Source organism: Pempheris klunzingeri, chromosome 22 (assembly GCF_042242105.1).
Source record: "Pempheris klunzingeri isolate RE-2024b chromosome 22, fPemKlu1.hap1, whole genome shotgun sequence".
In the NCBI taxonomy this organism is placed as follows: Eukaryota; Metazoa; Chordata; class Actinopteri; order Acropomatiformes; family Pempheridae; genus Pempheris; species Pempheris klunzingeri.
This window is the reverse complement of record NC_092033.1, coordinates 7583287-7595827: the sequence shown is the minus strand read 5'-3', so window position 1 is coordinate 7595827 and position 12541 is coordinate 7583287. Positions and strand designations below refer to the sequence as shown.

General features: G+C 42.2%; 1 protein-coding gene across 1 annotated transcript; it reads right to left on the bottom strand.

Annotated features, from left to right (window-relative positions):
• Positions 1-395: 395 nt before the first annotated feature.
• On the bottom strand, positions 396-12168 carry nudt4b (nudix (nucleoside diphosphate linked moiety X)-type motif 4b). The gene is made up of 5 exons (XM_070853721.1): positions 11707-12168; positions 3735-3845; positions 2168-2212; positions 1702-1789; positions 396-1208 (listed from the first exon to the last, which is right to left on the bottom strand). The coding sequence occupies exons 1-5, from the start codon at positions 11800-11802 to the stop codon at positions 988-990; spliced, it is 561 nt and encodes a 186-aa protein (XP_070709822.1). The 5' UTR covers positions 11803-12168; the 3' UTR covers positions 396-987.
• Between the last annotated feature and the right edge of the window lie 373 nt (positions 12169-12541).

The window sequence follows — 12541 nt, the reverse complement described above, 5'->3', positions numbered from 1 at the left end:
GGGAAACAGTCTGCGCTGATGAAAGGTATGTGGCTTTAAATGGTCAACAGACAAGTTTGTTGGATCAGTCAAGGTTAGTGGAATCGTAACTGTGGGGGCCTTGGCTGAAGTTTAACTATAAACACAGCGGTGTCGTGTCAAAGGATATCGAGCACAGCGCTGTGACTCAGATCCAGTTTTTGGTTTACTGGGAAGTCAACTCACTGACAGCTGGTTCAGTCCTGTGAGACAGTACGTCTGCAGGTTTAGACTCATTTTGGGCCGAGAGCCATGTCTGTCGTGGAATTTTCCAGTTCATTTTGTTTGTGTTAATTCATATGAACAGTTTAGAATATTTACTTTTATCACCATCATCCATTTTGGTTGGGGGTGAATTTATCATTATCTTTAAAAAAAGATGTTAACAATGAATGAAAATCTCACTTTACATTAAAATACAACAGAGAAGATCCTTGAAATGTATCAGTGCTCAGGTGCCTTTCTTTAAATTAGATCCATGTAGCATATGATATATGTTGTTATCATTGTGGAAACATTCCCCACATGGGACGTGCTTTGGGGTCAATTATTCTTTTATTGACTAGAAAGCATATCCACTCTGCTAAAAAGGAAATAAAAATGACCGTTAGTGAAATAAGACAACCCAAATACAACATTCATACAAAGTTTCTGTAAGGCATTCCTTCACCGGGTGATTAACGGCAGCAGAGTCTGCTGCAGCGTCCATTTCAGCTTCAGCTCATCAGTCTGGTGTGTTCTTGAGATAGCTATATCCACAGTTTTTCTGTCAGAGACTTCTCCCGCTCTGTCTTTAACACGAGTCTTTAACACAGTCCTGCTGATGGCTTTGGTCTGTCCTGCAGCTAAGACTAGAAATTATACATACAGGAGAGCCGTAACTCTGGAAAGTCACTAGATTCATGCAAGACTGTACAGACTTTCAGCGAACTGTCCGAGCTGGACAGGACATGAGGTTTAGGTGCAGTCCTATCTGCAGGAGGTGCCCAGCACGCTGCCCGTCGGGGGAGTGGTGGCAGTGGCGCTGTAATGGGGGTAATTGTCGTTTGGCGGTGGGCTCGGGAGGATGGAGTTTCCGTTGGTTGGGGAGCAGCTGAGCTGGAGCCTCCGCAGGTACTCGGCGTGGACGGGTTTGTGGCTCTGCAGCACTTTGATAGCCTCGTCCACAGTAAACCACTCCCGCTTACGACCTGTAGAGGGAGACAGAGCACAACATATGAGTTAGGAAGGATTTCTTCTTTTCTTCCTTGTATTCCAAAGTATAGAGCAATTAGAGAGCCGGAACATACAAATTCTATCAATTTAGTGTTGTCATACAGAAAACACCTATTTAATATAGCCTGATGTAACCTCTTCCTGATTTGAAAACAAGACTGGAAACAGGTGGAGGATGCTCTCCATTGAGCACATAACAAAGTCAGGCTGGATACTGGCCTCCAGGCCACTGACAGCTGTGATATACAGCAGCCAAGAACCACTGCAGCTAAGATCAGTGGACAGGATTTATAGACACCTGTTGTCACTGCATACCCCAGTGCCCATATAGTCTCCATGCCGCACACTGGCCCTCACATAAATAAAAAGAAGCAGTGCACTGTAAAACGTGAGCTACTCATCAGCCGAGTGAAAAGAAAGACACACCACAGCTGCAAACATTCATGAGAAGGTGGAGGGAAACTGTACCTATGTTGACGGAGTCCTCCCAGGCCTCCAGCGTTTCTGTGACAGTCAACACATACACATACGTCCGGTGCTTCCGATCCTGGTTTTGCTTTAGAGATCAGACGGAAAGGAATGAATGTTAGATAATACAAAACCATAGTGTGACAGGATTGTCTTCACACCTGCATAAGTTCATAAAAGCACTTGAAGTTTCAGCTTTAGCTGTTTTCTGCCCATTTTGTTGTACTTTATGCATTCATTACAACTGAAGATCAAAGTTACTCTGGTTTTTATTCGCTGGAGCATCAACATGCTTCACATTTTTCTAAAGGAAACTCCATAGTCTATTACACAAAAATGATACATTGCATGCTTACAATGTAAACATTTTAACATTTAACATTAATGTTATTTGTGCTTTCTTTACCCTTGTAGGAGAACTTTGTTATGGACATGTATAAAAAATGATGAAACCATGAAATCTTACCTCAAATACACCGAGCAGACGTCCTAGCTTGCCCTTCACACCAGCCTGGGGAACAAAAGAAGAAAAAACATTTGTTATTAGAAAACGATTTTTTCCCTACCGGCTCTAGTGTACAAAACTAACAGGCAGCAAAGGACTGGTTTTTTTGTTTTAGTTATTTTGTTTGTTGTTGTTTTGTGTATGAACACTATAGACTATATTCTGTGTCAAAACAATGGGTATTGTGTGTTACAATGTAATGTTCAGGTCCGCCTCCATGAACTGAACTCTGCTGTAACCTCCCAGGCTTTGTTTTGACATAGAAATGCTTGACAAACAATTACTCAAACACAAAAACAGTCAGAACGAAACTACTGAATAAATTTGCGCCTCGACTGAGATATTTTAAGAGTTCATTTTTGTCCTCTGTGGCCTTTTTTTTTTGGTAGAAACTGTCAGCCAAGCTACAATCATTTTTGCTCTTAAATGGTTTCTATATGGAACCACGTAGTGATTAAGACAGGTTGGATGATACATCAATGATTAGTTATGTCCCATCGCCTGGGAAAAAAAAGCTAGCATGAATCCTGGAAGGGTACTATTGTGGAAATGTAATTATGTCCCTTTCATAACACTTAGCGTTGCTTTATTAATTCAGATGCACTTTGCAGGAATCAAATTACTGTCAGGACATATGACATCTGTCTTTTCCCTTCTCTAGCCCCCTGCACAACATACTTCACAAGTATCACTCTGTCCCACTGATGTGTCCAGCCGGCTGGGCTGCAGGATCTGTGAATGCACAGGAATCCAGCGAGGAGCCAAGTTTAGACCGCTGACGTGGTTGAGAACACAAGGTTCTCAACCACAGGGACCTCCGGAATACCAGCAGACTCCTCAGTCACCCAGCTACTGACACCGTGACCCTTCAAACATCTCAGCCCTAGCATTCACACTGTAGCCGACTGTCTGAACTACACAACTACACTTTTTGTCGTTTCAGCATGTTTTTGTTTTTGTTTTTTTACTGGAAATGGACAAATGCAGTGATGTAGGAGAGACGTGTGACCCAGAGGATCCACAGATGTTTATTCAAGACATGTCGCCCTGTCAAAAACATCTCAGGTGTTATGTGCTCAGCAGCCACATGTCATCTCAGCTGGCCTTTGGGCAAACACTGACTCAGATTTCTCCCTGTCAAATGTTAAGTATATTATATTATATTATATTATATTATATTATTGCATTACCCCACTTTACTTTCGTCAATTATGATAATTAGCTAGTTTCCTTATTGACACAGATATATCGACTATGGATTATATTTATGTTAAACTTCAGGATCTTCAAAAATACTTCTCCCTTTCTCATACAGCTGCAGGAACGGACAACTTTTTCAACAGCAGCTGTAATATCAAGACATTTTTATAGAGCCAATTTAAAAAATTTGCTTTGAATACCAGTTATATAAGAAAAGCAACTATCTAGAGAAAATAGAATGAAGGGATAGTTTTTGGTCAGAAACAGTTTGGAGTTGAGCCTCAGTTCAAGTGCTTTTTAATCAAAATGAATTCTGAGTATTATTCACCTCCTCAAAGACCTCTCGCACTGCTGCACCACATGGCTCCTCTTCTGGCTCCATCCCACCTCCGGGGACGATCCACTGGTCCGGGTGCCGGCTGCTGCTGACCAGCAGAACCTGTGAAAGAAAGCACAAGTTCAGGTCAGTTCCTTCATTTTACTGTGAAATATCATAGGCCTCTTTAGATGCAGATAAAAATGTCACATCAAGGGGAAATCTCACCCAGAAAAAGCACAGTTAATGGACACCCAATAGTACATTAATATTTGCCTCAGCTACCTTATTCCTCTGTTCTGCAGCCTTGACTTATTCTGTCACATTGAAACTGAGGACTTAACATGAGACATGACCCGTGACCCTTTTGACTCAAGTCTGAAGGGCTGATGAGTGATGATCAGTGCTGCCTCTGCTATTTACTCTGTTGTTGCTGACAGGATCTTAAATCCACCACAGCTATCAAAGCTTTACACATTTAATCCTGATATTTGGTATAAATGGTCTTCTGAGTGAAACAAATAGATGGAATATATATGTAAAATGTATATGAAAAATAAACAAAACAAACCAGAACAAACTGACGGTTTCCTCTTATATTTTTGAGGACCTTAACTTGTATCTATTAGATTTTTTCAGTGAAAGAAATTCTTCTGTTTTCAACTATTTTGGGGTTCTTTGTTCTGAGAGGCGTCAAGTACCTGCCTACTTCACAAATAACATTATTCTGGTATTGCGCTGAAGCTCAATCAAAGCCAGCATTGAAGCAGCTCCGGCACAACGTGACCCCAGCAAACAATGCATGTAAACCCAGCATGAGCCACTCAGATTCTGTCAGAGCTCCCCTGAGCGGGACTGCGGGGCTTGAATTACACTACAGTTGCAGTGTACACTGATATGCACAGATCAGATGTGCCTGTGTCTGCAGTTTCTGGCAGTATCCGTATAGCAACCACAACAGACACAAGCACACCTGCTGTAAACATTATCACATTTGCATGGAGCAATTCAATCACCATTGAAACACAGTCTGCGACAGGACACAGGTCGCAATGACATCAACAGCCAATACAGGTCAGTCAGTGAAATGGGATTAAGTCTTGTAGTCAGGTTCATTTCCATATTAGGACTTTTACTTCTTGGGTCAAGTCATAGATTATTTAATAACACACAATGATAAGTGAATGTAAATATACGTGCATTAAGAGAGAAAGCAGCTTGTGCAACATATGCTGACATCCACCTTCACCTCCCATCTGACCAGCCTGCAGTAATCTGCCACAGTAGTCAGTCTGTCACCTAATCCTAACTCAGCTTTCGAACAGCTTCCCTCAGGTTCTCTAATGGGATTGCGGCTGCATCTACCACAGGCCTTCTGAGGGCCAGGGTCCGAGTGCCAAACCGATTGCACGGCACATGCTCGGGGCCTTGACGGCAAGCTCTGTCGGCTGCCGTCTTCTTCACGTGCCGCGCTCACCCAATTCGGCCACCTGCTCGCTCCCAGGCAATGTAGGTTAGGATGAAGGACTGGAGGAGAGGGGGGGGGGGGCTGCGTGTGTGTAGCTATACGGTATGAATGTCAAGCACGATGATGTGGATTAAGTGTGTGCACGCTCAGTAAACATTTTCTGAAGATGAAAAGGTTCATGGCGAACACAAGACAGATGTGACAGGTGCATGTTTTATAGCGTACAGTAAGTGATCAGTGTTAAAGGACGGGACATTCACACTAATAGTACAAACAGTGCTGGTGCAGAAAGTGACGTCTTCTCAGTGGAGTGCAAACTGTAAAAGATGTGCAAAGTTGAAGCTCGTAACCTCCTGAGGGAGCTCTTTGATGAGCAAACAGGCCTTTGCCCAATGAGGTGAGCTTAAACTAAGATTTAGAAGATTCAGAAGCCCTTTTCGATTTTTTTCTTCAAGGTCCAGCTTTTGAACATGAATGTCACCTGCCAGAAGTCTGCTTTCATATGGGCCATAATTATTTAGTCATGTATCTCCATGCGGGGTGCGGTTTGACATCATACAAAATTCACTCATTCTTTGTGTTTTGGATGTGTTGGATACTTCAGAGCACTGCGACCCGCTGCCCTTTCAGTCTGATTGTGTGTGTGTGTGTGTGTGTGTGTGTGTGTGTGTGTGTGTGTGTGTGTGTGTGTGTGTGTGTGTGTGTGTGTGTGTGTGTGTGTGTGTGTGTGTGTGTGTGTGTGTGTGTGTGTGTGTGTGTGTGTGTCTGGGTGCTGAGCTGCAGCCAGCGAGGCTTTAAGGGAGATCACTGGTGTCAACGTGCCTGAGCCAACAGTGTGAGATGTATACAAAACAAAAGCCACAGAGCTTCCGGGGCAGCGAGGACAAAGCGCATTTCTGCTTTGGTTGTTCCATTTTTATCTTCTGGTTGCTGCTCCGGAGGGACTCTTAGTTGTCCATCCTCCAAAACAGCACAGGCTGCATTTAGTTTAGTTTTAATGAATTTAGGAATGTAGAGCACTGAATCGACATATTACAAACTGTATGTAATTAAGCATTTGTTTCTTCACACGTGCCTCTGAGATGAATACAGCTACATGTTCATAAGAGGGAGCAGCAGGGGTTCAGCGCTGCCTTGAAGCTCTGCTAAAGGACACTTCAGCAAGGAGGAGCGTTTGTCATCACAACAAAATGAAGCCACCAAGCTTGTATTCATCTCCCTCTTGTAATCACAAAGTCACTCGGACAGGTTTTAGAAACCCAGTGAATTCACTGAAATGTATTTGAAGTTAAAAGTTGAAGTCGTTCCCAAACTTTTTTGACTGATGTACCCCACAGATTAACTTAAGAACCCCATCGACTCCATCCATCCTGTTCCACATGTTACTGAACACTATTAAATATATAAACTTGGATATTGGTGCTAAAACATTTCTTTCATACAATGAACCATTTAGCTTTCAATCTGAATCATTTATCCATTACTTTGATAACTATTTTAACATTATATCCACCACATTTACCTTTTAACGTTTACCATTTAACTAGCTGAATTGTTTATTCTTTAACTTTTTAACATTCTACTTCAACAAATTATAATTTCAGCTAAATTAATCTGTTCAGATGTTGACAGCTGATTTTATTTGTGTTTTAAATTAAATCACCATTTCCATTATGTTAAATTATTTGAGCTACTCTATAAATCTTTTCAAGTAGACTACCCCTTGGCAATTGTAGAAGTACCCCAGGGGTAAAAGTATCCCTGGTTGGGAACAGACACATAATCCACATCCAGAGCTTCACTGTCTCTGAACTGTCCGATAAAGTTTGACGAACAGAAAGAAGCTGCATTGCCTTGAACTTCATGATGTGATGAGGAACCATAACAAAATAACTCACACTGTCATGATAGACAGGTCAACAGTCAGCTGACAGCTAAACTCTTCAGCACAGAAAATCCACTTATATTTGGAGAGAGGGGCAGGGTGAAGGAGAAACCAAGAGGGTACACTGTTGTGTGTCCTAGTGACATTTTACTGCTTTGGAAAGTCACACCATTTCCCAGGGGCCCCCAGTGTGAATGAAGAGGTTGGCAAATTCTGAAGCAACGTACGGTAAATCTCCTCTGGGTAATGAAATACACTATGGACAATTGTCAGACTTGTAGTTTTATCCAATCTTTCTATTACCTAAAAAGAAATCTGTGTAATAAAGCAAAGTAACACTGAGAGTTTGTGCAGCTTTTTCAGAGTAAAATTCAAACAGTTTCAATGCGCCTACACTAAAAATTCAGACTCTAAAACCCTTTATCATCACATCTAAATTGCTACTACAAATGTAAGTGTGAAAAATAAAGTTTGCAGAATTCCTTTACACCCACAGCAATCTATGAATACTGTCACTTTCTTTATTTTACCAGGTGTTCATATTAACCTTGATTTTCTGTTTTGATAATGATAATCTGGTCTGAGACACCAGGCGATGACAGATATGACAACGATTTTGCTTCATTTCCAATATTTAAAAGATATTTGGTTTGAAGTTTGGAGTGATTGCATAGATGGAACGCCAACTTATGCTGAAAATCAAGCCCTTTTCAAAGAAACATAATAGTTCAAATGAAGCATATTCCAAACTTTCAAGACAATGTGCAATCCCAGTACATTAGAACAAATGTAGCTCCTGGACAACCAACATGACGCACAAAAGTGCAAAACGACGGTCTTCTAATTTAGTTAAGAATAACTTCTTTTTTTAAATTAATTAGAGATATCAGAGCTACCATTTATCGTAAAAGCACAGGATATGACAGCGAATCCTCTGGCATGGCCTGTATCAGGGACAGCAGACAGGGATATTCTGGAGGACATAAACACCTCCTCCTCCTCCTCGAGGTAGAACGCCTGTAGCTGTCAAATAAAGAAGGCTCCAAATGCCAGGCCTGGCCGGGTGCCGGGAGGAGAGAATGATGGAAAGTCTAAGACACTCATGTACACAAGTGCAGGGGTGGAATCAATAGTGCTAAGACAGTAATATAGTCGCTGCATTATGCAGGTATCAACAAATGAGAGGAGTCATAAACAGGGAACCAGGAGGAGAGGCAAAGACTGGGAGAGACTGAACGCCTACATTTCTGACTTTATGATGGAGCATCCACTCACACTGATAACCTGCCGCTGCCATTTCCAGCCCAACATTATTTACAATCTGCTGCAGTATCTTCAATATGTAGCCTCTGGGTTACAATCTGATAAACATGGAGGATACTGCTACAACCGCTGTCCTGATCAGAGAATCTCTCTCTCTCTAAATAATACATGGACTCCACAGCATCATATAAAGTTTGATTTAATAAAGCCTCAGCGCTGCCAAACACTGACAGATACAGTGTGGAACACATTAGGTTGCTTCTAATTCATGAAGCAAACCAAAATATTTCATCAGTTTAAAGTTTGGATACAGAAAATCAAAACTGAAAGTAGAGTAACTTAAAGGACTCTTGGGGGAAGTGGACAAGCTGTGAACACAACACTGACACGTTTGAAACGCTTGGTGAACTTGTTTGCAAGCAATCTGCTCATTCACACATCCAGCACATATGAAGTGACATTGACGTTCATTTGGAGTCATGTTTCTGACCACCTGTCGAACACGAGTCCACTATTTACTCTCATTTTAGCTCTGCTTTGGTCTCCGCCTACTCCCAATTTGCCTCTTTAGCTGCTAAACTGTCCGCTGAGTTCACCAGCGAGTCACTAACTGTGTCCGTCTGTCGTTTGGTGCTGGACAGTTGGCCTTTAAAGTTTCATGTTCTCACTGATGAGCTGAGAGACTAAACCAAAACACTAAAGCTGAGTGGCAGAAGTTGGTATAAGCTGAGAGGAGCTGCAGAGTCAGGTGATAATTCACCGTTGGCTAGTCAACAAGAGCAATCCATTTCACATTCCACATCATCTGCTCTATTGTTAATATAAGAATATTGATTATGGCAGCTTTAAATCCATAAAGCCTTATTTTTGACTGCAGTATGATTATTTCTGCGCAAGTAGGTGAGAAAGTTATGATGAAATCACTTCACAGAAACTGTTTATCAGCTACTCGCCCACAAATATGTAGCTTTCACTGTGCACTTCACAATATCTAATTGGAGTGACTGCAAATGTTTGTAGACGTAAAGCTGGGAGAATTAGTTTAATATGATCATGAAAGTTTTACTTCAGTTTGAACTACTTACTGAACTGTGGGCTTTGTAACTTGCATGACAACTATATAAAATGATTAAAAGAGGCTCTGTTGGCACTCAGAGCCGAAGCAGCTCACATGCCCTTAAAGTCAGGTGCCCTGCTCGGCGAGCACAGCCGGCCCTCGTTCCTGTTTTCCTCTGTTGGGAGTTTAATTGCTGCTGTCGAGTACCTCGTCCTGAGGGTTCAGCTTTCCCCTTTCCTCTCCAAAACAAAACAGTCCTGCTGCATGTATGGCTCTTATTTCACCACAGTTGGGTCTCCTGTGTCCAGGAACTGATTGTGTCTGTGTGCAGGCATGTGTTTGAGGAAAGTATTGATAACAGAAAGCCACAGTAAAGACCAGATTGGTTCTCTTATTTGAAGCGTGTCATCTTTGTGTCATCTTAGTGATTACATGAGCAGACATGCCCATCGAAGCCTGAAAATCCTGAGGGTGACACCTACACACTTATGTTGCCCTAATATCCTCTGACAATATCCTCTCCTGTGATTACAAGATAGACTTGGTGTATAACAACAAGCTCTGAGACAAATTACGCAGAAGTACAGGTATAAATATTTGTAACAAATATGCAGACACAGATCTCTGACTTCATATCACTAATATTAGAAAATCTCTAAATCTTTCATGGTCCTGCACATAAAGCACAGACATGATGATGACATAACATCTGCATGTGTTAGTGATATACTTCTGTGTATATATGTGTGTGTAAATCTTCAGATCTCTGTTGTACAGCCAAACACTGGAGGGCTCAGACAGAGCTCTCAGTGCCAGTCTAGTGACACCAGACTGGGCTGCTTTTACAGTATATTGTGTAATAGCTTGTTTATGCCAAGCTCAAAGAGTAGGCTAAATTTAGACACGCAAGAATATGCCACAAAAACAGAGATATGGTCCTGATGTTTGGACGTAAATAGCCGATGACTTACATGTAATATGGATACATGGCTATTATTAGTCCCACAAGGGAATCAGTTACTGACCAGACAAAAATAAAAGCAAGGATAACTTGTGAGTAACCCATAACACGACTGAAAGTACTAAATATGACGGGATTTTTTGCCGAGAAGTAGATTTTCTGTAAATAGAGACAGTGTCCATCCAACACTAGTCCAAAACTGCTTTTAACAATTATAATTTTGTACCCAGGGCCTCAGTTTTTGCATATGTCCATTTGTTTAATTTCTCTGACTCATGCAGGCCAACCCTTTTTTCTAATTACTTGATTTTATGTATTTTTTCTACTGTTTGATTTGCCATCTGTATGTGACATTGGTCATTGATTTTTTTGGTAAACCAAAAATAAAAACACATTACGTCAAAAACGTCCACAATAATCTTTGTTGGCCCCAATAGTCTAATATATATACAGAGAATATCACAGCTGATGTATTTTCAGTCAGGTTTCAAGTGCAAAACACTGCTGAAATCTCCTTTAAAGTGGGTCTTCTGTCTTGTATATCAAAGAAAAAAGTCCTTAAGACACAACAACAATTCAAGTCTGTCACAGGATTCATTATTTACACGATAAAGATCCCTTTAAATCCTTCCATCCACATTATTGCTACGCAGCTGCCCGCTCAAGGCCGGCGGGATGCTGCATAATCATGAATGACCACTGCCTGCTCACCCTGGCGTGGGATTAAATGTGGTAACGTGAAGCGACATTTGATAGATATATTTATAAACGAGTCGTGGCCTATATTCGTATTTCCTCATTCAACACAAAACCTCTATTAAAAGCAAGCGTGCAACGGAGCGCCTCGCCCCCTCTGTTAGCCGCTTCAAGCTAGCACGAAGCTAACAGGAAGCTGAGTGAGTTCCTCTTCAAAATAAGAGCTTTGCCTCAACTCCAACGCAGCGCCGAATGGGAGCTCTGAGTCATTTGTTTTATTTTGAAAGCCTCAGCTGTTATTCGTGTGTTGATAATTGAATCCACTTTGACAACAGCCATTTTTCTCCCATTTCTCTCCGGGCTCCTCAAACTAGCCTAAACTGGATAGCCCGAGGCGCATCAGCAGCAACAGCAGCAGGAGCAAAACCAACAAACCAACACAGTGGCACTGACAGAAACAGCGAACAGTGTAATTAAAGCTACACCTAAGAGCAGACGCCATAAATCAAAAATACATCATGCACATAAAGATTACTGTCCATTTTCTTAACAGTCACCTCTGTGTTTGAATGACTGGGTGCAGATACTAGGCCACACAGTCATGCCCGTGCAGCGTTCATGTGCTCCATAACATTTCACTGCGGAATCTCTTACCTCTTCCTCACGCTCGTTCTTGAAGCACAGACACGCTGCTCGTTTCTTGAAGCCATCACCATCATATGTCCTGGTCTGGTTCGGCTTGAGCTTCATTGTGATTAAAGATAAAACCGTAAAAACCGGCAAAAACACAGAAATAGAGACAGAGAGAGTGAGACTGAGGAGGGAGGGCAGGGCAGGGGGGTGGGGGGGGTCCGAAGAGTTAACAGCACAGCCGCCGCATCGCTGCTGCTCTCTGCATCCGTGGTCCGAGATGGTCGGTGATCGGAGGAGGAGGGGTTGCTAGAGAGATCCCAAAGTACCCGACAGACTATCCTGGATTTATGCTTTCCTCGTAAAATCAGCGCCTCTGGTAGATAAACGCACGCCGAGGCTCCAGCCGCTGCCTGTGATTTCCAGTCGGCGGTGTGTCTGTGCAGCCCCGCAGGCAGCCGGAGGTCTTATGTAGACTACAGCCTACACAGCACAGCCCTCCTCTGGATCCATTTGCGCATGGCCGCTGACTCAGTACAATGATCAGGCAGCCCGGAGTTTTAGATACACACATCACTCCTCTGAGGGGGGGCTGAGCTCATTGGTCCGGTCAGTCTCAGTGGGAGGAGCTGCGCTTCTGGTCAAAACAGTGATAATAAACAAACGCGTAATTTCTCCTCATCGCCATTGTCTCCATTGATGATGTCCAGTAGGAATGTTTCAATATCTGTGTGCAATATCTGAAATAACTCCTCATGTTGTGGTGACCAGACACCAAAAGTAAAGCATCTAAAGTTAACATAAAATTCAGCTTTTATTCATTTGTTCAGTTGTTTAAGTATAATTTCTATAAGAGTTA